General features: G+C 37.5%; 1 protein-coding gene across 9 annotated transcripts in view; it reads right to left on the minus strand.

Annotated features, from left to right (window-relative positions):
- LOC126004152 (transducin-like enhancer protein 4) overlaps window positions 1-27,482 on the minus strand; it is a 158,777-nt gene that overhangs the window by 50,582 nt on the left and 80,713 nt on the right. For 5 of the 9 annotated variants that reach the window (XM_049770562.1, XM_049770561.1, XM_049770557.1 and 2 more), the window contains 2 exons: window positions 25,164-25,368; window positions 23,930-23,946 (listed from right to left, as the gene is read on the minus strand). In XM_049770562.1, coding sequence (XP_049626519.1) covers window positions 23,930-23,946; window positions 25,164-25,368 — 222 coding nt within the window. The remainder of the gene's footprint in view (window positions 1-23,929; window positions 23,947-25,163; window positions 25,369-27,482) is intronic. The other 4 variants (XM_049770563.1, XM_049770558.1, XM_049770565.1 and 1 more) reach the window with 1 other exon arrangement.

The raw sequence follows: 27,482 nt of genomic DNA on the forward strand, positions 1-27,482 counted from the left end.
TAACTGGAAATGACTATATACAATTTAGACTTAAAACACAATGCTTTAAAACTTGTTGGTCCCTATTTCCAGAAAAGAAATTATTTAGCAGCCAGCCCCACAAAGCCTATCACCTTTAAGTGAACAAAGGGTACTCAAGGCTCATGACTCAAGCAACCCTCACAATAGAAGTATACCACTCACTTTGGAAAATACTGGTTTAATATTAGGTTTTATTTTCATTTGGTATAATTATGGTTTACTAAATATAAAATAAAATTTAATTTTTATGTCTTATGAAATAGACTCCTAAATAGGCATAAAATTACTTTTGTGAAGCTTTGGAGCCCAAAAGCCTTCAATTTAGTTCCTTCAGCTTTCTCAAAGAAACTAACAGAGTGATGAACCCAAGCATTTGGTTCCTCCATAAGAGCACCCAATTCTTCCAAATGCTGTATTCTAAGGGAACTAACTTTCTATTTTGAGAAGGGTGAGGGTTGGTAATGGCAGAGGAAGGGAATGGAAGAACTGAAATGTAGCAAAGATGTTAAATTACAACAGACATGAAATATTCACTAAATGCAGATTGTGTGGAAGACACACATGCAGAAGTTTTTCCCTGAAACAAAAGCACAACAAAACTATAAAACCCATAATTAGAGATTCTATTACTCTAAGAGTGGTGCTATTAACCAAAAACTAGATGAGGCTACAATTTAAATGCCTTGTCATATTTTTTATCTGAAGAAATTCCAATTAAAGAGATAACAGATTCTTGAGCTGTAAGAGGAGAATACATCTGCTGCGTTGAAAAATTTAACTGAAAATACACAAGACTTAGTGACATTCTAAAATGCTAAAAAATAAAAATGCCTCATATCCACTTTGATGGTTCATAAAATGAAATACTGAAAACAGGTTTCCAACCCTAAATGAATTATTTGTTATACAATAAGGACATTAATAGGTGACCAAAAAAGAACACACAACAGTCTATTACTATAAAAATATTAACAGCTAATTATTTTGGATTTTGAGGCATTTGACATAATGTCCTATGCTTTGCTTTCCATGTATTAACTGCCTTCTTATGTGTCAGGCACTTAGCTGGGACTCTTTATCCATGTCTCTCACTTAGCCTACATCAAGTAAATACTTCACATGAAGTTCGAACTAGCCGTACTGCATAGATGAAAAAGAGCTCTGGGATCTATCTTGGTTCTGAAAAATCTTATTATTTTCTGTGAGAACAGGGGCGGGTAACACTGGGCAAGCCACTTAGCCCCACTCTATCATTTTCCTCATTCGTAACAAGGAAACACCAGTAAATTCTACCTGAGAGGACAGTTAGTAAGAAGCAGATTAGTAAGGACCTGACTGGCACAGAATAAACACATTCACAATGCTAATTATTTTCTTTATTATTACCCAAAGTTACCAGGTAGCAGAATTGTCTGGAAGAATCCACTGCTATGTCTACAATGCTTTTCTGTAATCAACAGCCTTCTGATGATTTTCCTAAGCATGGAGAAAAGCAGTGTCCACCTCTCAATTCTGATCTGAGAAAGGAAAAGCCTGAAGCATGTGCCATGTGAGAGAACTAGGGAAGGTGATCCAACTAAGAAAAACATTCCAGAGTGAAAGTCCCAAGGGAAATGAGCCCTGGGGCAGCTTGAGGCAGGAGCCACCAATCAAGATCCTCAGGCTAATGACTGGAAGCTACTGCCACCAAAGTACAGAGGCAAAAAGGATTCCTATGGTGACAATTATCAATCACTAAAACTATATTCTGATCCCAAGTTGTTTTTCACTTGCTATATCTGAGTACATTGTGTCCTGTTTTGTAATTCTATAATTTACATGAGCAAAACTTAAATGATACAACTTTACACTTAAAAGAATCATACATGAAAACTCTTAGGTATTAAAGTATGAGAAAGTGAAGTATGCAAAATTACAGCTGCATCCCACTTGGGGTGGACCCTTCCCTCACTAAAAACAAATGTTTTAATAGAATCTATCCAGAAAATGATTTGAAAGGAAAACACCACTATAAAAATTAGTTAACAAAGTAGGAAGATAAACAAAACATTTTTTCCAATGACAATGCCAATCCAAGTATATGAATTCCAGGAGGTAAGTAAATAATAAAGGGGAAACCTCCAAAACTAACCTACATAATCTTGCTTTAATGGGACTGGATTATATGCAATAATGTGTTAAGTGGACTAATGGTTGAGGTCTAAAAATTGCTTATAGGGATATTATTGTTGTAGTATTTCCAGCAGATTTGACTTATAAATCCATCAAAATAAATGTGATGATCATTTAAAAATAATAATTTCATGGGGCCAGAGAGGTGGCATAAGTGGTAGAGTGCCTTGCACGCGCTAACCTTGGACAGTTTGATCCCCTGGCGTCCCATAAAGTCCCCTAAGCCATGAGCGATTTCTAAGCGCATAGCCAGAAAATGGTCCCTGAGCATCACCAAGTGTGGCCAAAAAATATATAATAATAATAATAATAACAACAATAATAATTTCAGGATCTTAAGCAAACATAAATAAAGCCAGCTTTAAATTTTTTTGTTCTTTGTAAGGATGCAAAAACTTTGGCATTTATTTATTCTTTGGTATTTATTCTGAATGTTTTCTGATGTATTCCGACATTTTTGAAAGCCAAAGGCATATACTTTATAGCAGGGTTTCTGAAGCCATACACTCTTCAGAGGTTCCTGGCATTTAAAGCATGTTTTCACACATCTTTCAATGTTCTAAGACTATCCAAATTGATTGGTATTACATTTTTAAACATTTTTAATTGAGCCCCGAGGCTAGGAGTGTTCCAAGTCCTCACTTGCATTTGTTTTTTAAATAGAATTCCTAATTGTTGCTGGAGCAAGGGTTCACTCTAAATTAGGTTTTCCTAAGCTCTTGAAACTCATATTGCTTTTCCTTATCTTTTATATTAATCTCTACAAAACATGCAGTTGGTGTTTAGTTTTATACAAAAGAAATGTAATCCTTCGATTAAATTTCAAAACTGAGCTAAATAAAATACTTTGGGGGCATTTCAGGTAAGAAGAAAAGGAAAACTGACTGGAGAACTTTTAAAAATATTTTTATTTGGGGGGACACTTGATGATGCTCAGGAATTGTTCCTGGTGGTACTTGGGGGACCAAATAGTATATTGGGGATCAAATCTGGGTCAGCTATGTGCAAGGTAGGCACCTTACCTGATGTTCTATCACTCTAGCTCCTGCCTAGAGAATTCTCTGGCAAACCTATCTGCTTCACAGAAAACATTCTCGGTATAATGCCTTTAAGCACAGAGAAAAGGTTAATTTTCTAGAGAGCTGATGCTTGAAAGTCTCTCGGTTCATAAGAGTCTGTCAGATGAGTTCTGGTCTCTATGAGGAGATAAAATGCTCAGCAGGTGCCCATCTCTTGCACCTCATTGCCATCCACCCCAGTAGAAAACTTAATTCTCTCTGCACATTCCCAAGGAGATAAAGTACCATCCCAGGCCCAGCACATACTCCACCTTTTTAGAACTTTGACCCTCTGGTCATTCCTATGAAGAAAGTATACGATGTGGGAGAATCCCTAGTGGGTGGGCTTTTTGAAAAATCTGATTTTATATTCTGGGCATCCTCTTTTTATGATAGGAGGTCACCTTCTGGAGTCAGCTATGTGGAACAGTATTTATCAGCTTTGAGAATTTTCTCAACATTTTCTTCCAAAAGAAAGAATTTTCTGAAATGGCTAGGGCCACAGTTCTAGTCTCCCCTACATTCTCCCCCAACAAGTGAGGTGACATGTGTCCTTTTCCCCTGCCAATCCAACTTTACCAAAGTTCACACACAGAGATACTCTCCACACTTTGTAAGATTCCTCTGTTAAGTCAGCCCAAAGAAAAGAAAGGGAAAAATAAATCAATGTTACAGTGTAGAGACATGTGTTCCTTTCCTAAACAGCCAACCTTATTGACAGGGATTAGCTGTATCACTAACAAAACCATGGAAAGCAGCAAGAGTCTTTCACGTCAGACAAGCATCTACTGGGTATACTCCCTTTCCCCGCACAATTATTGTAAAGCCAGAATAGTTATGGTTTACAACACTGGAGGGAGAAGTCCATTTTACAGATAATCTGACATGAAAGGAGAAGAAACTCTGCAGAACATAACCCGGAAGGGCCTCCTTCTCCAGTGTAGATAAGGCCAGTGAGTGATGTCCCACAAGCAGAAGAACATGATGTCAGCACAGCCGGGGAATGTCTTTGAAAATTAATTCAGACTTGCAGAAACCCATGAGGTTCTCCCTGTTTAGTCTCCAATTTCATCTATTATGAGTGGCAAGTGGTTCTTTGCTGCTAAATACATAAAAGTCACGTTCTCACTGGAGGTTCTACTATCATGAAAAACGAAATCCCCTTTAGAATCAAATATGTACTCAAATCAGCTAAAGTTAATCCCTAACCATCTGCACATACATGATCCATTTTGTAGAATTTCCGCAACAAAAGTTTAATCTCAGAAAAATCCCCCCCCCCCCACCAGTCTGGCACATTTTCTAGTTCGCTTCTTTGTTGTTGTCAGTCTGGTGTTTGCCTGTGGAATGTAAGTTAAATATTAAACCTTCAAATAATAAATGAAAGTTATTTTCAAATTGTCCACACTGCACAATTTAATAATGTTAATAATGTTCTGAGCACTGAGCAGCAGTGACCACATTACTAATCCTGCTACAGTGACCAAGAGAAACAGAGAAGGAATTTACAAAGGCGGACAAATGACAAAGGGCAGGGTTTGAACCCCACCAGACTTCTGAGCTTAAGGCGCTAACTAGTCTTCCCTGCACTGCTTCTCTCCTGAGGGCTGCCTATTATTCGCAGCATGTCACATGTCCAAAATCAGACAGGTCCTAACACACACCAGTTTCCAGATATTAAGAAATGTGGTTCAAAGAATGAACAATGAGTTACCCTGAGTCACCATTTATAAGGATAAGTAAGGGTGTTATTTTAGCGTTAAGAGCCCCACAACAGGAATGCCTGCTGGAATAGTGGGAAAGGAGGAGGAGGCTGCCCTAGGCAGCAATCTGGGAAAGGGGTCTCTTTCACAGTCCTGTGTTTACCCTTAAGGCCCTTACTTCTGCCTGAGGCTGCAGTACACCCATCTATTTGTCTTGGCCTAAAGTCAATTTCCCTGCAACTCCTTTCACTTTGGTGTCTTTTAGTTGTATGCTTTTTTATGTGCTGTTGGTTGCCTAGGGTCTCCTTCTACTTTTAGAGTCATACTTTGTCAGGTCTGAAAAGTCTTCTTGTTTGCTATCTCTTCTTTCTCCTTCTAAACTTGGAAGGAACAGACAAACCTACTTGTTCTTCAACATTTCTAACTTCCATGAACTCCTGACCTCCTCCCTTGAAGATTAACCCTGAAAGAAACATGAATTGCTCAGCACAAAGATGTATTTATCCTTGCCGTATCTTCTGGAGTTTCTAGTTTATGAACTACAGATATAAATCCTTCTACTTGATTGTTCAGAGCAGCTCTCAGACCAGCAAAATGTTGCCTTATTGAAAATTGGGGACATTCACCTTGTCTTTTTGTTTCTTTTTTAGCAAACTACAGGATAGCCATATAAAAACATACCTAATTTTCATTTACCCCTAAAAGTACCATGCCCCTACCACCTCTCAACTCAATACCAGTTTCTATGACTTGAAATTTTTGCAAGGATAAAAACAATCTACTATTCACAACTAAACCCCAGTAAATTCCCCCTCTTAATATATGGTCTTAAGTGTCTACACTAGGTACTGGAACCAAAGAGTAATTATGTAAAGGTACAATTCATTCTTTTTATCATCTAAATAGAGGGGAAGCCAAGGAATGAGGTAAAACATAAAAAATGAGGTATGGGGCCAGAGAGATAGCATGGAGGTAAGATGTTTGCCTTGCATGCAGAAGGACGGTGGTTTGAATCCCAGCATCCCATATGGTCTCCTGAGCTTGCCAGGGGTAATTTCTGAGCATAGAGCCAGGAGTGGCCCTGAGCGCTGCTAGATGTGACCCAAAATCCAAAACCAAAAAAAAAAAAAAAGAGGTATTAGCTTTGTCATAATGTTTGATATAGTACGAGCACCAACAAATATAAGGTCCTATTTAGACGCTAATCCAGAGCTTGGAGATCGAAACTGTAGACCAAACAAAAGACATGATTTTTCTGACCCTTCAAACGAACTTTTAGTAAACTCAATTATCACCATTGCTACAACACAAATCTTGGAGTAATTTTACCTTCTAGTATCTATTTAGTTTTACCCAGCTCTTATAAGCCCTTTTCTGGCCTCATCGTATATTCTACAACCTGTTTTAGGGAAGACAAATATGTGGGAACTTTGCTAATTAGTGCCTTGACAGCACTCCCATAGAATGACTTAGAGGAATTCTTCAGAGACCTCTCTCCCAAAGTTACCCACCACCTATAACCATCTATGTACTGGAATACCCCGAAGCTTTAGAGTCAATACTCAAAAAACTTTCACTTACATTTTAAATGTAGAAATATGCATATAATCCTCAACCAAGACGACTTTATATTTTGGGTTGTGATAGGCAAATACATGCACAAATGAAGCCTGAGGAAGACGAAATGCAAAATGAAATCATCGAGCAGAAGGACAGCAGCTTCTCCGACACTCAATCATTTTCAGTCACACTATGTTGTCCAGTAACTTGCATTGATAATTCCTCATGAATAAAATGCCAGCATTATCATCTGCAGCTATGTTGTTGACATGCTTTTGCTATTTCACTAAAAATACCATTAATTTTCTGGCTTCACAACAGCTGAGCTACTCCCCATTTGAATATACAAAGAGTATTTTGTTTAAACCAAATTAAAATCGTTCCAGTAAATGACTTCCATTTTGCTAGCTATACTATTTTAGCATATACTGTTTTTCTTAATCTTCCCTACCTTCAATGTCACCCCAATCCAAAATGCTTCCATTATTAAAAATATATTTTTGAAGTTGGAATGGGGGAATTCAGAAACTCACTGCTGGAGCATCGCTGACACACACCTGAAGAACCTCAGTGTAGCTTTTTAAGACATGATGGCCTCAAATTTTTCACCACTGTGAGCCAAGGAATATAAAAAGCAAATAATTTTGTATCACAAAAGGGGACACACACACACACACACACACACACACACACACCACCGTGAGCCAAGAAATATAAAAAGCAAATAATTTTGTATCTCAAAAGGGGACACACACACACACACACACACACACACACACACACACACACTATACTATACTATCCACTACTCATCTACATAAAAGTTCTGACATCACCCATTTAAGATGGAATGAAAACCACTACTCCTGCCAAACCCTTCTGGCATCTCACCACTTTATTTGTTCCCATTTGTATCTAATGCTTTTGTCAACAGTTCAACAAAAGTCAAAGCAAACAACCCACTGCAAACACTGGGGGTAACAGCACCAAGCATGAATCCTTCACAATTATCCAACCCAGCTGCTTGGAGCTCCTTGGGGCTGCTTTCATTTACAACAATGTCAACAAAAGGCTGAAACCCAATAACTAGATGGGTCAATACGGCCACTGTATACTCTCTGGAGGAGGAAATGCTGGGCTCCTCCCTCACTGCTTCAGCAAACACAGAATAATTCATTCAGATAGACAAGTGCTTGTCTAATTTGTTATGTGAATTATTCAACAACTTTCTGCATAAACTGCTAAACAAGGCTCTTCAAATATTTCTGGGGCACTTCTAGCTGTCCAACTGCAGGGTCACATGAAAGGAACAAAAGCAGATGAAAAACAGAATCATGACCCAGAGTTAGCTCCCAGTCGTAATCACTAGTCTGAGAACGCCGAGTCTTTACAACTAATTCTTTTAGATCCAACCCTTGGCAGGTGCTGTCAATGAGTAACGGCCGGAGCTTTCCTATGGACCAGACTGAGGGTGGAGTGCCACAGAAAAGCAACCGGTTCAGCAATTCAGGGTGACCTGTGGCAGTGATGGGGCTTGATGTTCTTTCAAAGCCTTGTAAAGCTTTTTGAAGTTGGCCCCGACTGACAAGAGTTGCAATATACACATGGGATTTTTAACAGACAATTAAATTTTAATTTTAAAAAGAGTTTAGGCAAAACATCTATGCATTTAAGTGGCCCAGGTTTGATCCCTGGCACCATCCCATGACCTCCACTCCCCACCCAGGAACAGAAACAGGAAGTGCATAGGACCACTGAATATGTCCCCCCAAATATTTTTATTAAATAAAAACTCTCCATTTTATGTATGTGTGTGCACACACACATCTTCAGAAAAGCATAGATAACAGTACTATTTCTAAACATATTTTAGAAAAACTCCCTGGCCTAATTTTTATTAATTTTTTGGTGCTTATTTAACAAGAACCACTTGAGAAGTAACTGTTTTAAATTTCCACTTCTCTTTCTTTGCTTTTAAAGTTATTGTTTTATACATAAACCACGTAACTCTCTAAGAGGTGTTATCTGTCCCCCAACTTCCTGCCAATCTTACCTAGATAGTGAGACCCTCTCATAGCTGGGAGGGGTCTGTGGTTGGTTATGAGAGTGATGGGGAAGGGTGGCATGGCCTGAGCAAGAAAGACACAGCATGGAGAGATGAGAGACAGGATAGATGCAGGAACAGGAGCAGGCTGCTTGGCTTAGAAGCCATGTGAGATATGCACATGGCAGTTAGGGCCTTATTAATAAAACTTTGTTTCCTTACTGCTGTGGGTCATTTCCTACAGACCAGCAAGGCCGGAGGGGCTGGGCCGCAAAAGGCCTCTTCATCCATCTATCCATGTACCGCTAGGACTTTATAATTAATAATTAATACAACAAGAGGGTCTGAAGGTTTGAGATTCGAGTGCTTTCCCCATGAGACTTGCACAGGACAAAAGGGACAAGCCAAACAGACAGAAGCCTTATATAGTGGATTTAAAAAGGCCCCCGTTCCAATAGTCAGTGGTACCCAGCCCCTAACCTATTCCTAGAGATAAACCAGGAAGTTGAAATTCAGTCATTTTGTACCCATGGAAAGAAATAGGGTGTGGCCCACTATGGTAGAAATAAAAATGATTACCTAATAATAGCATCTTATATCTTAGTTTCAAAAACTTCATTAATGTAAAATGAAAAATTCTGTATTTAAATTTAAAATAACCAGAAACTGAAACAGAAGTAAACAAGAATGCTACAACTTGAATTTCTGAGAAAGCAGTCTTAAATTCACATACGACATGATCCAAATTATGCTAGCATGCAATATGGCTGGTCCAATCAGTATCAAATCCACTCAAGCTGCATAACCCAGGCATACCATTTGTTAAGCAGTGATAACTTTTTCGCGGCCTGACAAACTCCAGTGGACCTGCACTAGTTCACAGACCAGCATTTGAAAGACACTGGACAAAGCTGCTGGTTTGTACACATATACGCCTAAAGATAGCTCAGGGTACACTGAAACTTTATAGTGACCTCTATAGAATCCATGAAAAAAATGTTTGAAGGTCAATGTGAATTCATTACAGAAATGAAGCTCAAGCAGCCTGAGAATTTAAAATTTCAACCTATCAGCCAGAGGGATAGTACAGTGGGTAAGGTGCTTTGCACGTGACAGACCTGGGTTTGTTCACAGGTATCCTATATGGTCTCCTGAGGACTAACAGCTATGGTCCAAAAACCAAAAAATAAAATAAAATGTCAACCAGACCTTTGAGTTCATCTTGAAAGGTGTATCTATATTTATGACTTGCAACTTTTACAAATCAAAGCCTTTTGTGCTTTTTTTTCACTCCCTAAAATTGCCATCACCTTGTGCGGTGGGGTAGAGTAACTGTACATCAATACTATAAGCTACAAGTACAACCACATTACCGAAACCATGATTAAACAATTTAAGAGAAGCAATAGTTTCAGTCCCATTAGGAAGTTATCATTTAGCTTTTGGTAACCTCTGAGTCCACTCCCACCAGCCAAATGGTTTACTGCAATACTGTGTAAAAAAATATGAGTGCCTTGCTCTCTCAGGAATCTATTTCATGGAACTAACTGATAATATACAGGGCCATTCATTTCCCCCCAAAATGTTTAGTGCGCATACTTCTCTAGTACAGATGGAACAACAGTACAATGCCATGTCACAAAACATGATCTTCATAAAATCAGAAACATAAAAATTGAATCAACTATTTTACTAGACAATGATAATTTGAAAACATTAATCACAAAAAGATGAAAGGTGTGTGTGTGTGGGGGGGGATGACAGGACCACTCATACATTTGGAAATCAAACAAAAAATTAGTTAATTAAAAAGAATTTTTTGAGGTTAACAAAAACATTAAAAATAAGGGAGTAGTAAATGGTCAAAGGCAACAGAACAGAAATTGCTAGGGAGTGGATAGAAGTCTAGATCAATGGTGGAAGTCACAGGTGCAATAGTGAAAATGTGGGCTTGGAACTGTACATGCACCATGAACAGTAATGTAAATCACAGTATCTTAACAGAAATAAAGGGGAAATCATTTTGTTTTTTGAAAATCCATGCACAAGAAATAAAAATATTATTTGCTTTTAATATTTTAAAATACAAAAGTTAAAAGTAAAATTCAAGGAATATATAGTGAGTTGGGCACTAGCCTTGAAAGAGGCTGCCCAGAGTTTAATTCCCAGCATCCCATATGATACCCTGAAGACAACGTGGAATGATTACTAAATACAGAGATAGGAGTAAATCCCTGAGCATCAAATGGCCCAACAATTTAAAAAGAAAATTTTAATTCCAGGATTTTTGCAATCTGTCCAGCTAGCCCATAGTCAAAGAAAAATATCTGAATGCTAGAAGACTTTTTCATTTATAGACTGTTTCATTTCCTTGTCTAATACCTAATTCATAAAAATCACTGCTTACAATCTACACCTTTAAATGCAAATGAGAAAAACAACAGAGATGCAAACTCCTTTCACATCTCATCACTACAACCATGTATCTCTGAATTTTTAAATTTAGATGATCTGAAACATGTTCACTTTTTGGCATCAAAAATGATGCCTACAAAATCAAACAAACAAAACAAAACAAACATTAGTCCAAGGCATAAATAACCCAATTTAAGGCTTTAGTTTCCATTTCTAAATGATAATGACATCTAATACTACTACTGTATTCCTAAGACTGGCTTCAACCAAAAAGTTGGTAACTTCTAAATGATTCTTGAAAAGTGAGGTTTTAAATCAGAGAAGCCTCCTGAAACACAGGTCTGAGGGAGGGAAGTTCTAATACCACAAGTAGAATAGTTTTAAAAGAGCCTGAATTCAGGGAATCCAACGAAGGATGATCCAAATGGGAATCAAAGCACCATCAAGACTAAGAGTCAACATAATGTTGCCAGAATTGCTGCCAGTGCCACTAAAGGTCCAAGTTTGCATTTATTTGCACACCAGTCCTGGCAGCTTCCTGGGAAGACTGCCTTCAGCACCAAGATAAATGAAGATGAATGATCCATTATATATTTTATTCTTCCTAGAAGGAAGCACTTCTCAGTTCCATATTTTAGCAAGAAAATGAATGATTTGAGGGAGCGGATTGTATCTAATCTTTGCTTTGCAACCCCGATGATATAATGCAGACAAATTTGCCCTCCAGCTGTTAAGTAACTAACTTTAAATATTTTATTTAGATTTTACGGCTCAGTTTTTTGTTTGTTTTTGTTTTTGTTTTGGGCCACACCCATTTGATGCTCAGGGGTTACTCCTGGCTAAGCGCTCAGAAATTGCCTCTGGCTTGGGGGGACCATATGGGACGCCGGGGGATCGAACCAAGGTCCTTCCTTGGCTAGTGCTTGCAAGGCAGACACCTTACCTCTAGCGCCACCTCACTGCCCCCAAAGCTCAGTTTTCAAGTTCATCTGTCAATACCAAGAATCTCAGGAACCACTGAAAAGGTACAATCTTGTGAGGAAAATGTGTGTGTTGCAATGGGTTAGGACCACAATCTAAACTTAAGTATATAACCTGAGGTATCTAACATGATTGAAGATCATTCATGGATGCTTCTCTATTTTCTAAGTTGGTTTAATTCTCTCAAAGACAAATATGTCCCTGGCTTAGTTTAAAAGTCCCCCTAAATAAAATCAAGGAGTGCATACTACTACCATAACTTATTATCAAAACAAATTCCAACCTAAACATCTGATTTAGCAGTTTTATTCAGACTACTACAGCCTGTAGAGTGAAGGCCATGTTGGGGCAAAGGTGTAAAATAACTGAGATGTTTCAAGACCTGATAAAACACAAGTGACACTGTCAATATTCTCCAACAATTAATTTTTCAGGACAGTCCAATAAATCCTATAAAGTTGAGATTCACTAGAAAGATTAGTATTTATTTCCCCATACATCAGAAAGTAAGCTAGCTATGTCCCACTGAGAGTAGTGTCAGGCCAAATCCTCTCACTGCTAGCACTAGTAGGACAAATCTCCCTTCTACCATGCACTTTGGGCAAGCCCTGGGGAGTGCTCCAGCCCTCTGCAGAGCATCACAGGTTGATGCTCTGAGTTGAGCATCACAGGTTGAGCCTGAGTGGCCCAATCGGTGCCAAGAAAAGAACAAACTCAAAAAGATTAATTCACAGATGTTCATGCATTTCTCATACACTGTGCCCCATGGTCCGTTGCTAGGGCAACAGGAGACCACCAGTGAGTGCTTTATTGGCTTTATGAAGTGAAGTCTCCAAGCCTCTAGTCCGAGAAATGCTGCATAATAACACTGTAGCTTTTCTGAAACCCATTTTGTGTTTATCCACATTTAACCTTCTGAACATTAGAAAAAGTATCCTTATGTCTTGAAACTACCTTTACTACCCCACCAAAATACCTCAACTTTTTATCTAGAAATATTAAAATGCGTCTCCTGGGGTCCATTTTGAGAAGACCTACGCATGTTAGACTGTTCCAACAACTTCACGGAGGTTAAAAGGAAGGTGTTCAACTACCATCTCTCACTCTGGAAGTAAGATCAGCTACACTAGCCATTTCTGAGCATTAGGTGAATGACACTGCTATAAAGCTGTTGAGCACACAGTGTTTCTATGTATCAGTATGACCTGACTCAAGAATACAGGTAAATGACTGTAACCAGGTGGCACAGTGGAACCAGTAAAGCCTTGTCAGATCAAGTATCTCCTTAACCAAGAAAACTAAGGTGATGCTTTAGCTTTGTATCTGTATGGTACAGTAGAGAATCACATGTGGTTACTGAGCACTTGAGATATAGCTCATTTAATTAAAAAAAAAAAAGCATAGCACATAAGGCTCTTGTCTTATAAATCTGTGTCCCTCCTAGGTATGGGTAAAGTCCCCTGAACACTGCAAGGAATGATCGCTGCATGCAGACAGGAGTAAGCAGTGATCAGTCAGGTGTGGCCCCCAAGCTGAATAAAACTGTTAGAATAATTTAATTTCACATTGGACAACACATTTTGAGATACAGCATAGGTAGGACAATGCATGTTTTTATAAATTTACAGAAAAGCGGTCTCTTCTTTCAGTTTGTTTCTGCTTAATTCATAAGAATCTAACTTCAAGCAAATGCACAGAGAACAGTACTCATGATGGCATTGGGCTAATCATAGCCTGCCTCTTTGTCCAATAGGTCCAGGGATAAAAACTGACTTTGTCCCCAGCCCACCCCACTCAGGGTGGGAAGGTTAAAATCACAAATGTCACAACTCTTAGAGAAATAGTACAGATCAAGTGTTAATCTAGAGAGAAAGGGTCTGTGAGGGGGGGAAAGCAGGCTGGATAGGGCGAGAAATCTGGAATGAAGAGGAGAAAAATCAAGCCAGTGAATAGATCAATAGAAGCAACAGCTTACATTGAGATTCACAGGAGAAAGAACACACAGAGACAATCATTTCCTGGGAAAAGCTCAAGCCTAATGAGAATTTACTCTGTTCCTTTATGTGGCAACCAGCCCTTTTGTGGCAAGGGCTTCCTGACTGACAGAAACCCAGGGCCTCTTAATAGGATTTCCATATTATTTCTAACACCTGCCCAGAAGTTATTTGTTTACATTGAAGGAGGCAAGATTCTCAAATCAGACATCTGCTTCTAGTTCAGACACATCTTAGGAAACCATCTAGAAAGCAGCTTTGTTACCATGGTGACATTTTTATTTTCCTCCTTTAGTTGGCTTGAAACATTAGCATTTCCAATTTTATGTTGTTGTTCAAAAGGCCAAATGTCGCTCAAGAAAACAAGTTTAGAGAAAACGAATGGAATACTCACAAATGTCTAGAACTGAAATGACCAGAGGAAGAATAAATAAAACCGAGGTGTTATTCTGCCTCCAGGCTGCTCTCAGTGGGTGGCACCACTAACCTGTTTACTAATCCTTCTGCCTCACCCCATCCACTTAAATTTTAATGTTCTATAACTTTAAAAGGACTCAAAACAATTTGGGGGGATAAAGGATTCAAGAATCCTTAGGGTGCAATACAATTAAATAATGAGTACATTTCCATGAAAAAGAATTCCTCACTCTCACCCAATCAGCAGATCTTAGAAAGTTCACTTAAAACAAGAATACTTAAGACATTTTAACTTCCACCTCATTGCCTATACTTCAATAAGGAGGGGGGAAGGTGGATTTTGGGGGGAGAGAAAGAGGAGAGAGAGGAGGGAGAGAGAGAGGAGAGAGGAACGAGAGAAGGAGAGGAGAGAGAGAGGGGAGAGAGAGAGAGAGAAACTTAAGCTTTTCATAAATATTAGTTAAAGAGGGGATGGCATAATAAGTAGCATGTGGGAAGAAAGGTGGTGACTGGATTACACGCTTGTGCATGCTGTTGTTTTCCTGTTTTTAGTGCCATATCTGACCCTGGGGGTTGGGAGGCACTTACATCATCAATTACAACTAACAGACAGAAACAGTACTAAACGTTAAACTATCAGTGTTTAAAGACAGTATAATTTATCACAAACAAAAACATTGGTTCTGCATAAGCCAATAGTTAAACCAATACAATATTTTGGCTGCTATTTGGATTGAGAGTAAAAACCTAAGCATTCCCCCCCACACACACCCACCAAGACTCCTAAAAGTCTTATTTGCCAAATCAAAGCAAGATTTAGTCTTGAAATAACTTCCAATTAATAGCAAGATCTCTCTCCTCCTCCTCACTGCACCCACTATGCTCAGGAATTATTTTAGAAGGGCTTATAGGACCATATGGGGTACTTGGGTTCAAACCAGAGTTCTTCAAAGCCAGCAACCTACTCGCTGTACTATCTCTCCAATCCACCAGTATCTCTTTCAGAAGTATATTATTCAGCTCTCAGCAAACCAACTTCCTAGTGTCGTCCATGAATTCAGTATTCTGTTCAACTCTGTGGCCATAGAAATAATCAGAGATAACCCCCTATTCAGGTCCTCAATTATAAGCTTTATTAGAGGTGGTATGCAGTCTTTAACCCGGGAAATACTTAAAACTCTATCAAACTACCACAGAACAAAATAGGTAACATAGGGGTAAGCACTTTGGAATTATTCAAGAAAGAGTAAGTAGGTTTCCGTCCCCATGTGGGTTTAGAATTTTCCTTTTATTATGATTAGATTTTACTAAAACTCAAACGAATGTGATTCAGTGGAATAATTTTTGAAATATCTACATTTTGCAAAACAAATACTTTTTCATTTCCAACATTTAAAGCCCCCTTGGGTCCGTCTAAGTCTCTTCAAATGATTAAAAGTTTATGTCTGATACTTTTTCAAGAGATAAAATATACATTTTAATCAAAATAATTAGAGACATTAAAAAAACGTAAGGGTGAAACTGTTGAACACTGAGGAAAAGAACTTAGCCTCACATGTTAAACTCAGATGGGCAAGGCAGATCTTATAAACAGCTCACCACTGGTAAGCAGTGTTCTGTCTCAGCAAATGGTGAGGAGAGTAGAGCACACAGGCACAGCTATTTCTCATGGCAGTCACATCATTAATTCATTCACACTCAACACCTGAGGACCAGTTCTGCAGTAACAACATTCATCTGTTTGATAATTACAACATATTTTCTGTTATTAGGGCACCCGTTACATTTCATACAGCTTATATGCCTAAAGGCAAGTATTAATTAATAATGAGCAGCAGATTGCTGTATCATAAACCCAAAGAAGTTCTGGATGTTCCCTGATAAAGTAAAAAATACAACACAAAAAAACAACTTTACAATGAATAAGCTACAGCAATGTCAAAGATCTGGTTGCAAATTGCCATTTCATTCCAATTTAGTTATTTTAAAAAGCAATTGAAAGAGACCAAAATTAAGTGCTGACTAGGTAAATATTACGACAATCTTCCTACTATCCAATCCCAAGTGAACTACAGTCACTGCTGTATTAACTGGTTGATGACATGGCCAACTGTATTCCTCAAATAGACCCTATAAGATTTTTATTGTAAAAAAAAATAAAAATAAAAATAAAAAATTTATTGTATAATTAATTTTGGGATAAGACTATATAAGAAAATATCCACATTCCAAATGTTTAGAAAACAAATGGCTAGTTTTAAAATTAAAGTAAATTACTTACCCATTAGCATTAGTCTAACCTAGGAAAATGAAAATTCACAGCATATTGAAGATTTTTCTAATTCTATTATAGTCACCCTCTTACTACTTCATGGTTTAGTGGTATTACACACTTGTAGAGAGACGGTTGAAATTACTGTTTTTGAAATGTTGAAAATTTACGGAAGAGAGTTTTAGTCTATTAAGTCACATGGTGTCTTTAGTCTATCACCTTTAATGAAATATGCAGCTTATACATATTTTTTAATCCTACATAAAATTTTGTTTGTAAAAGTCCATCTTTTAAAGGCCGGAGAGATAGCACAGCAGTAAGGCATTTTCCTTGCATGAGGCAGATCCAAGATGGACCAGGTTCGATTGCTGGCATCCATTATGGTCCCCGAGTTTGCCAGGAGTGATTTCTGAGCACAGAACCAGGAGTAACCCCTAAGCAGCGCCCGGTATTGCCCCAAACCAAACAATCAATCAAGCAATAAACTGCTTTTTTTATTAAAAAAGCCCATCTTTTAAAGTGGGTTTGAGAATGCAGATTAGTGGAAAAGCAAGTGCTTCACATGTGTTAGGTGACTCAGAGTTTGCTCCCTATCACCACCAAAATATTTTTTTAAATAAAAATAAAAATCTATCTTAAGTAATACATGTTTGGCAAGTTGGCGATGGACATTGAATTGATCATTTTGTTTAAAGGTGAAAAGATACAAATAAAATTCTATATACTGGTAAACAGCATAATCATGAATATTTTAATCATTTGTTATTGGTAAACTTTATTAAATAGTATGTCACCAAAACTTCATGCAAATCTATTTTATATACTATTCTACGGACTTCTCCAGTTAAAAGGCACTGCTGCATGTGGTTCAACAGGAAGTGCTCCTGATACTGCAGAAAAGCATCTATAGAATAGTTGCTCCTTACACAGGAAAGCTGGCCCAGGATTCTTCAGCAAGTTGTTAATAGGTAAAGTTCTAAAATGAAGGTAAAAATGGCTTTGTAGCTTTAATCCTTCCCATATATGCTACTTACCTTCACAACTGCAATATCAATTATGATCTATAAATGCAGTGTGCATTGATCAGAGGTCAGTGAGGATAGTGGATACAAGCATCAATCTTATCATGAGGTTAGGGTGAATGAGTTGAAATGACCAAGATGTAGAATTTATTTAGCTAGTTTCTTTTCTGCTTTTCGCAGATAACTGAGAACTTAAGAGGGAGTGCAGGGGGCCAAGACGACATGTAAACTTAATGTAACTCTATTACTATTTAGTTTGATAGTGCTATTTTGCTTTTCTGTTACAGTTTTGGGACTGTAAAAGATCTTCCTTCCTTCCTTCCTTCCCTCCCTTCCCTCCCTCCCTCCCTCCCTCCCTCCCTCCCTTCCTTCATTCCTTCCTTCTTTTCTTTCTTTCTTTTTTTTGGTTTTTGGGTCACACCCAGCAGCACTTGTGGTTACTCCTGGCTCTTCACTCAGAAATTGATCCTGGCAGGCTAGGAGGACCATCAGAGATAACAGGAATTGAACCAGGGTCTGTCAGATGTTGGCCACATGCAAAGCATATGCCCTACCGCTGTGCTATTGCTCTGGCCCTTGTAAAAGACCTTTTAGTGCCTTCATAAATTCATCTTTTCCTCTCTGTAATCTACCCATTATCTCATGGGTATCAGATAAATAGTTTTTCCCATTCTAAATGGAGCAAGGAAAACCTCTTCAGCAAGTGGTATTGGACCAAACTGGTCAGCCACATGCAAAAAAGCGAACTCAGACCTCTGTCTAATACCATGCACAAAGGTAAAATACAAATGGATTAAAGATCTTGATATCAGACCCATAAGGTATATAGAAGGTATATAGAAGAGTAAGTACGTAAAACACTCCATGACATTGAGACTAAGGGCATCTTCAAGGAGAAAACATCACTGTCCAAACAAGTGGAAGCAGAGATAAACAAATAGGTTTATATTAAATTGAAAAGTTTCTGCACCTCAAAAGAAATAGTGACTAGAACAAAATAATTTTTTTAAAAAGAAAACAGCTGCAACAGACTAATCAGGCATTGCCTTAGCTACAAGTAATAAACAGACTCTCGTAAAAACTTTAGAACAAAGAATTTAGATAGGAAAGAGGCACAGAAAACAAAACAGAATCACCAGTTTAATGATAAGTATATAGGTAAATCTTAGTAAAAAATAAACTGCAGTTTATTCATATTCATTAATTAGCAAAACTTGGAAAATCATAAAATCCAATATTGGTAGATTTTTGTGGAAACAAACTCAAATTCTCCAACTGCATTCTAAAAAGATAATGTTTTAGAGATCAAATGGCAATGTACAAGTGCCTAATATGATTACCACCTGGGAATAGGGAAATAGTTCAAACAGCTAGAAATTTATAGGTAAAGGGTGGAATTCATAGGTCTAAGCACTATTAACACACAGACTTGTACAGCCTCCCAACTCTTACTAGGAGGGGCTCCATTACCCACTAGTCACTGCCTGAGCCTTCCTCTGAAAATAAATCATCATCCTCTATGGTAATGAGTCAAACTTTCAAAAAGGCATTAAAAAAAAAAACTAAAATGACCATCATGAAGAAAAAGCAAGTACATATATACCCTATTTTACAGATAAAGACACCAACACCTTGATCAGGTTTTCAAGCTTAAGTTTTTTTCTGTCAGTGTCTACACTATGATTTTCTTCCCCTCCTATATAAATCATTTGTTTAAGGGATATTGTTATAATAATTATTAGTTGTGACTAAGGCAATACTGACTTGAGGAGACTACTGCATTAAGACTTTAAAAAAATATAAAAGAGGGGACAGAACAGTGGCACAAGCTGTAGGGTGTCTGCCTTGGGTGCACTACCCTAGGACCGCAGTTCAATCCCCTGGTGTCCCATATGGTCCCCCAAGCCAGAAGAAATTTCTGAGCGCATAGCCAAGAGTAATCCCTGAGTGTCACCAGGTGTGGCCAAAAAACAAATATATGTATGTATGTGTATATATTTATATATGTATATATATATACACACATATATAAAGGAAAGCTAATTAAATACCATAAAATAAATTATGAAGTACTAAGTTATGACTAGAAATATCAACTTTAGAGAACAAACAGCTTTATCAATAGTTGCTGAGAGTAAATTCTGAATATATATATATATATTGCTAGTAGGCATAAGAATGTTGTAGATATTATACGTAGAGATGGTTAATAATATTAACTTCCCAAACTCAGTTTCTATAACCAAGTTTTAGGCAATTTGGCCTTCACTGTTCTGAATCATTACCCTCATTTCAGCCACCCAGATGAAAGTCTAGAGTAATGTGAGGAATCCAATGACTATTCATGAATTGGTATCTCTAGCAACTAAGAAGCTCCTAGCAAATTTGGGAATGCCCTACTTACCACTTTAGAGCTAAACAACTTTTTCCTTAGCTCTCAGTAGGAGGGAGGAACCAACACTGGAAGACTGCATCACAGAAAAATTTCCTGGGCTTCACTTGTGACTTTGCACAGGATGACAGAAATAATCCTAAATGCTCCATATGATAGTAAGCACCACATCCAGGAAAGAGAAGCAGAAACCTTTCTGAGAACTAAACTGGTGTTTTGTATCCTATCACCAAAAAAGAGAATGAACCATAATCTTTTTTTTTTTTTTGCAAAATTCAATCTCCAAATAGGGGCCTTATTGGGGGGCATATGGAGTTATTAAAAAGCTGAGTTCTTCAAAAGGCACTCAAATATTCATATTTACAGCACAGCATCATCAAATAAACTGATTCTTGGGTTACTACAATACTTCCACCTTTAGGTCCATATTTATAGTCTCTCTCCTTTCTTAAAACTTTGCAGACATGTCTGCAAATAATAAGATTAAGAATGAACTTGGCCACTGGAGCTAAAGAAATTAGATAATAAAGTCAAAAGCATGTAGCTTAGTGGCAAAAGAAATTCCAAGAAAAACGGGGCAAAATAAAATAAAACCCAACTTTAACAAGGTAATTCCTTTTCTTTTACTTCTCACCTAAAGATAAAGCACCATAATGACCTAAATCTTTATGGTAAATTTAAATATACACTTTATGAGCTATTCTGAATCTGCCCTGTTTAATTATCTGTAACATCAAGAAAACATTTTAAATTGTCTCTCACAATTAAATCCATCTACAACCTTGTGTAAATCAAAATTTTGCTACCATATCAAAATGTTACACTGGGGCTGTATAACACTGCCCACATCCTCATTACATGCAACACTAATTACTACCAGCAGATTCAGAATTTTCTGCACATTAGAGGCTTTTAGAGGAGCTATAAAAAATTTCAGGCACCATTAATTTAAATTTGTATTGAAATTTCCCTTTGACAGATGGCCAAAAATTACTTATTATTTAGAGCACCAGAACTGCCTGTTTGCACATTAGAAGAGGAAAGGGAAAAATTAAAAGCAAGAAGGAAATTTATGTCACGTTCATTACCTGTTTAATGTTAAGGAGCATTACGCTGCATGAATAAATTATTTCACATAAGTGTGATGCCAGTTGCATGAAAGTGGCATACACTGGATAAAACCAACTCAAGTCACACAACAATCATAAAAGTCTTAACCAGGGGCTAATAACAACAGGAAAAAGACAATGAGTAGAATAAGCAACCATTTCCCCGAGCATCATAGGACAAACAAATTTATGAAAATTAGCAAGCTATTTCACTTTACATAGCAGCAAGACAGCTCCAAATCTAGACAAGACACCTTCCAATCAGAGAATAGCACACAACAAAAGCATCTATTCAGTGAGCTTCATTCCATAATAAATCAAGACAAAATCGAGCTTGATTTTCTTTTTCGTGTTTCCCTGGCTTCTAACTACCTAGATATCACTCTGACACTCATCCCAAGTAAATTGAAAATATACATCTTGCTCTTATTTTTTTTAAGTAATAGTATCTTTATTTAAGCACCAAGATTACAAATATATTTGGAATTAAGTTTCGGTCATAAAGGGAACACCCCCTTTCACCAGTGCAACATTCCTATCACCAATACTCCCCAACTCCCTCCTCCCTCAATCCCGTCTGTATTCGAGACAGGCATTCTATTTCTCTAACTCACTACCATTGTCATGATAGTTGTCAGTGTAGTTATTTCTCTAACAGCACTCACCACTCTTTGTGCTAAGCTTTTCATATCATGAACTGGTCCTTCTAGCCTTCATCTCTATTATCTCTGGGTATTATTACAATACTGTCTTTTATTTTTCTTAAATCCCACATATATCTTATTCTTGTGTAAGGGAATATAAAATGTATCTGACATAAACGTGTGCACTGGACACAAATATTTTCAGAGTCTTCTGTTAGTGGGGTATGAAAGGAGGCATTTGTTTCATTCTCAGCCCACCTAATGGCACATATTTATCATAGGAAGACAAGGAATGTTTATTCTGGCCTCAAATTAGACTTTTCAATGACTACTATTAGCTAAACCCAATAAATGCATTTACATATTATTTCCAAACTATATGTGTTTGGAACACTTAATATACACTGATTAAGAGTTTGGTATTGATATCTTGGTATTGATATGTGTATGTACAACAAAACATGAAACTGTAAATACATAATCAAATCAATGTGCATAGTTCAAATTGTAAATGATGACATTTCCATAAGTATGCAGATATTCCTTCAAATTACAAAGATTCCCAGAGGGTAAAATAGAACAACATAGTGTTTATGTCCTATTACTTAATGACTTTTGGAGGAAAAAAATTCTGTTTTATTGTAAATGGATCAAAAAATAAGTAGTCTATACTTTATTACAGGTGGTTGTAGGGTAAGATTTAATTTTCACATATGTCACTTCATTAAAACAGCAAGAAATTAAATTGCTTATAAACTAAAATAAAATGCAATACATGAAACAATGAAGAATGCAAGAGAAAAAGAAAACAAGAGCACCTTTGATTTCACCAATATTTGAGAATTGTTCTTTCTTTCTAATCTATACAAAATACAATGGCATTGTAATAAATTTGTATACTAAGATCAAGGTCATCAAGCAATTTTTATATTTTATTCATTTCCTCCCCAGTAGTCTGTTATTCTTATTTCCTGACTATATATAATTTCAGACACCATTAGCCCGTCCTACTCTGATTTACACAGATATCCTGATCATTAAACTCTACATTCATGGGGCCGGCGAGGTGGCGCTAGAGGTAAGCCTTGCAAGCGCTAGCCAAGGAAGGACCTTGGTTTGATCCCCGGCGTCCCATATAGTCCACCCAAGCCAGGGCTATTTCTGAGTGCTTAGCCAGGAGTAACTCCTGAGCATCAAATGGGTGTGGCCCGAAAAACCAAAAAAAAAAAAAAAAAAAAAACCCTCTACATTCATTCTCCTTTTCCCTATAACTTATTTGTACAAAAACAGGGAAGGCAGAAAAGATAAATGTAAAGCCTAAGGAAAGAAAAAAGGGGAGAGCAGAGAGGACTGAAAGTAGAAAGGACTGAGGCTGAGCCTGTGTTTTGCATGTGAGAAGCCCAGATTCTATTCCTGGAACCACGTGTCCAAGAATGACACCAAATCACAGACAGGTGAGTAACAATCCACACCCATACCAAGTGTTGCCACACATGACCCAAAACCAAAACCAAAACCAAGGGGAAAAAAAAAAGGCCATGCTACTATGCAAAACTACAAATAAAAAAAAATTTTTTTTCTTGTGTAGAAAAATGCTCTCAGGTAAATATGTTGATAAATGATCCCTTCCCCAAAATGAGACAAATATCTATTTCTATTTTGTTTCCACTCATTATTATTCACCTTATGGCCTACCTGAAGAAAAAGTTAATCTTTTTTTTTCACATTGCAAGGTACAATAAATGATGAGTGCAATCCTGATCTAATCATTCAATCTAGGTCTACAAATTTGATTCTAAAAGAGAAATGGAACCAGTAGTTGAAAAAAATATTTGGAAAAACAGAGTATAGAGATTCAGGTGCTGATCTTGACATGGCTGATACTAGTTTGATCCTTAAACCCACACAGGGTCCCCAGGGTATCTCCAGGAGTGATCCCTCAGCACAGCTGATGTGACACCCAAAATTAAAAATACGTATCAATCAACATTAAAAGCAATGTTTTAAAAAAAGGTAGCTAGACTAGTAAAAGTCCACTAAATTATTCTAAACTCAAAGAATTCCATTTATTCAGTTCAATCAAAGTCTTTTAAAGACATTTCTTAGCCTGTGAATGAGTCCTTACCTTGATGGAGTCTCTGTCTATAGGCAAAACAGCAGCAGCACACACAGATCAAGTGATAGGATGAAGGAAAAAAAGAAAAGTACTAGTTAGTTTATACAAAATACATGTTTTTCAAATTTGTTATCTTTTAAATAGCATAGACCTCAACTTTGCTGTAAAGTTAATTAATATACTACACTACCAGATTCACAAAACACCAATCTTTCTTTCTTGCAGCATCAGAAAAGCTGGATATTCATGTTTATATTCCATATTTTATATCACCTCCACTTAAAATGTGTTTATAATAAATGCCCCAGATCTTCACCATAATATTAAGATAACTGGATAACAAACATTACAGTGTTTACAACATCAGAGATGAGAAATTCATTATACATGATAAAAATCATTTACCCAAGATCATAATTTATGGTAATAACACTGAAACAAGAGTTGACTGGAGCTTATAATTAATGAACCACACCCTTCTACCAATGAACCACTCATGTGTTAAATAAATTCCCACAAAAGAATGCTGGAAGAAAACTTTTCATTTCTTTTTCTACCATCAGCAAATAAAACTTTTAGTAGCCACTATACACGTACAGATACACCAAAGATTTTCTATACTAAGATCTGTTTTGATAAAGAGGGGAACTAACAGTAAATAAGCATTAGTTGGCCTTTGCATAAATCATTGATTGTTCTTATAGGAAGAAATGAGTTAGTTTCATATTTTTAAACAGACGTATTTTTCAAAATAAAAGAGTTAAATCAAGAGATGTCATTGATTTGGGCAACTTCTCAATTCCTAAGACTAATAAAATTATTTTCATACTTAGGAAATTTTTTTAATTGTTCTAGCTAATCCTAGTCATAACTAAATTGTTTTTCATTTATAAAACTGTTCTGCCAAATTGTTAGCTTAAACTTATTTCAGGAAATCTTGACCCCAAATGGAACTGGTCAAAATTAGTTATTACTATCATTATTTTAAAAAGAGCAAATACTGGGTTTTGGGGCTCAAGGTAATTAAATCAGAATCTATGAAACAGGTTTTGGGGAATACATTACCTCTGAAGAGTGCATTAACTTCTGTCACCCTCAAGGTGACATATGACTAAAAAAATACCTTCTGTAATTGATTTACAATCCAACATAAAGCCCCTGTAAAATTAAACTCAGAGATATAGAAAGCATAGCCTGGAGGTATGTCAGCATAGGTAGTCAAAGCTGAGCCTGAATTGCTCACCTCTTTGGTGGTCATTGTCATGGTGCTTCTTCTCATCTTTAATGGGAAGATGGGACTGGGCTCCCAGGGCACTGGAGAGGGCCAGGAGCCCCGCACTGCTCCCAATGGGTGGAATGGCTGGGGGCTGCAATCCCGAAGGGTGTGGGGTCAGAGGCACTGGTAGACCATGTCCGTGTGATAAATGCTGGGCCTGGAGTTGTTGCTGCTGTGAAAAATGAAACCAAGATATTGAACTTGTCCCTGCTAAACATTCCCAACAACAACAAAGGGCAAAGGGCAAGGATGAAATAAATAATACAAAATAAAATGTCCATTAAAAAAAAGGTTAGTCCTATATTTGTAATTTTAGCCAAGAAGACTAGGGGTTAATTCCTCATTCTGTGCTTTTGGGGCAAAGGGAGACATACTATGTGGTGCCTGAGAGGGTGAATATGGGGAAAGAAAGTAGGTAAGCCACATGGAAGATGAGGCTTTAGATACTGCACTAGGGAGAGAGAAGTGGATAATAGAACACATGCTCTTTCTAAGTTCTTTGGGGGGCCTCTGGAATGTAATGGAAGAATTTGAACTTTATATGGTAAAATCAACTAAATAATGTTAACAGCTGAAATTCAGATTTCTTTCCATCTTTCTGAAAGCATCTGTTTTGTTCTACATAATAGAAGGCTTTGCTATCATACATTTCTAACCAAAACATATATGTGACTGTTAAAACAGTTATGCTGAACAACAAAAACAAAAACAAGAAAAGCTGAAAATTGAGAAAATTAGTGTTAAGCAGTTCTACCAGAACTGCCACACAGCTTGCAGTGAGAGTTAATTTGAAAGAGAAAACCTGAATTAACAACCCAGAAAAGGGAACTGGTTGCAGCCACCGTTTTAAGCCCTTTAAGTGTCCTCAGCGGTACTTGAGCAAATTACTAAAGAAAATCTAATGTAGCAAGGCTTGGGTCCTCCTGTAGGCTTGCTCAATAATGCTGAAATAATTGGGCACTCTGTGCACGTTTAGTGATGCTCGAATGAAAAGCTCGAGGCCTGCCCTTGTACTCTTCTCCAGCGACCGCCTCTGTGTTGTGACAGGTTTATCTGAGTGGGGCTGGGATGCATGCACCAGTAACCATGCTGACAAGAGTTTCAAGTCATTTTTACCAGCACACTGGCAGCACAGGGAGAAAGCCCTTGAGCGGCTGGAATGGGAGTACTTGACCTCAGCTGAGGCCACATCAAGCTTGGCTACAGAAGCCACAGAAGACGTTAAGTTAAATATATCCCTCAACAAAAATCCCTTCAACTCCTGTCTGTGCTTCATGGTCTTCTATAAAAACAAGTGCTCAGACTAACTTTGTAAGTGATTACATTTTGGTGGGTTGTCTTCAAATAAATCACATTTCAATCCCATCCTCTGACAGTCAAATAGTATCTTCTATAATTTTACTTTCCAAGCAGAATTTAACAAAATAAGCTTAAAAAACAATATATATATTGTGTATATATATATACACACACACGTGTGGGGCCAGAGCAGTGGTGCAAGTGGTAAAGCATCTGCCTTGCACGCGCTAGCCTAGGACAGCCCGCGGTTCAATCTCTGGGCATACCAAATGGTCCCCCAAGTCAGGAGCGATTTCTGAATGCATAGCTGGGGACCCCTGAGTATCACCGGGTGTGGCCCAAAAAAACAAACAAACAAACAAACAAAAAGTGGTATGGTGACTTTTTCTCTCCTTCATTGGTAAGAAAAATGCTGAAATACTTTTTTTTTTTGTTTTGTTTTTGGTTTTGGTTTTTGGGTCACACCCGGCAGCGTTCAGGGGTTACTCCTGGCTTCAAGCTCAGAAATCGCTCCTGGCAGGCTCGGGGGACCATATGGGACGCCGGGATTCAAACCGATGACCTTCTGCATGAAAGGCAAACGCCTTACCTCCATGCTATCTCTCCGGCCCCTGAAATACTTTTTAAATTTTTGAAATTAAGTATTTTGAGGAAGAAAGTGATTGCTTTCTTTCCCTTTCCAGATGTTTTCTTGTGTCTGAGCATGAAAGTCCAAGAAGTGCACTAATACTTAGTTCCTTTCAGAGATGGACTACCCTACACTAATTTTCTGGCCAACTGTGCTTAAAAATAATAAATAAATTATTGCCACTTTTAAAGCAACTTTATATATAAGGAATAAATCTAAGCAGTGATCCAGGAAATTATACCAACCAAATTTCATTCCTATAGTCCTGCCAAAGCATCCTAATTGATAATTAAAAATAATGCACTTCCTCATTTAAGCAGCCAAAATTCTGCTCACAATTCTTTAATTTACTGATTTCT

Source organism: Suncus etruscus, chromosome 3, assembly GCF_024139225.1.
Source record: "Suncus etruscus isolate mSunEtr1 chromosome 3, mSunEtr1.pri.cur, whole genome shotgun sequence".
NCBI classification, from domain to species: Eukaryota; Metazoa; Chordata; class Mammalia; order Eulipotyphla; family Soricidae; genus Suncus; species Suncus etruscus.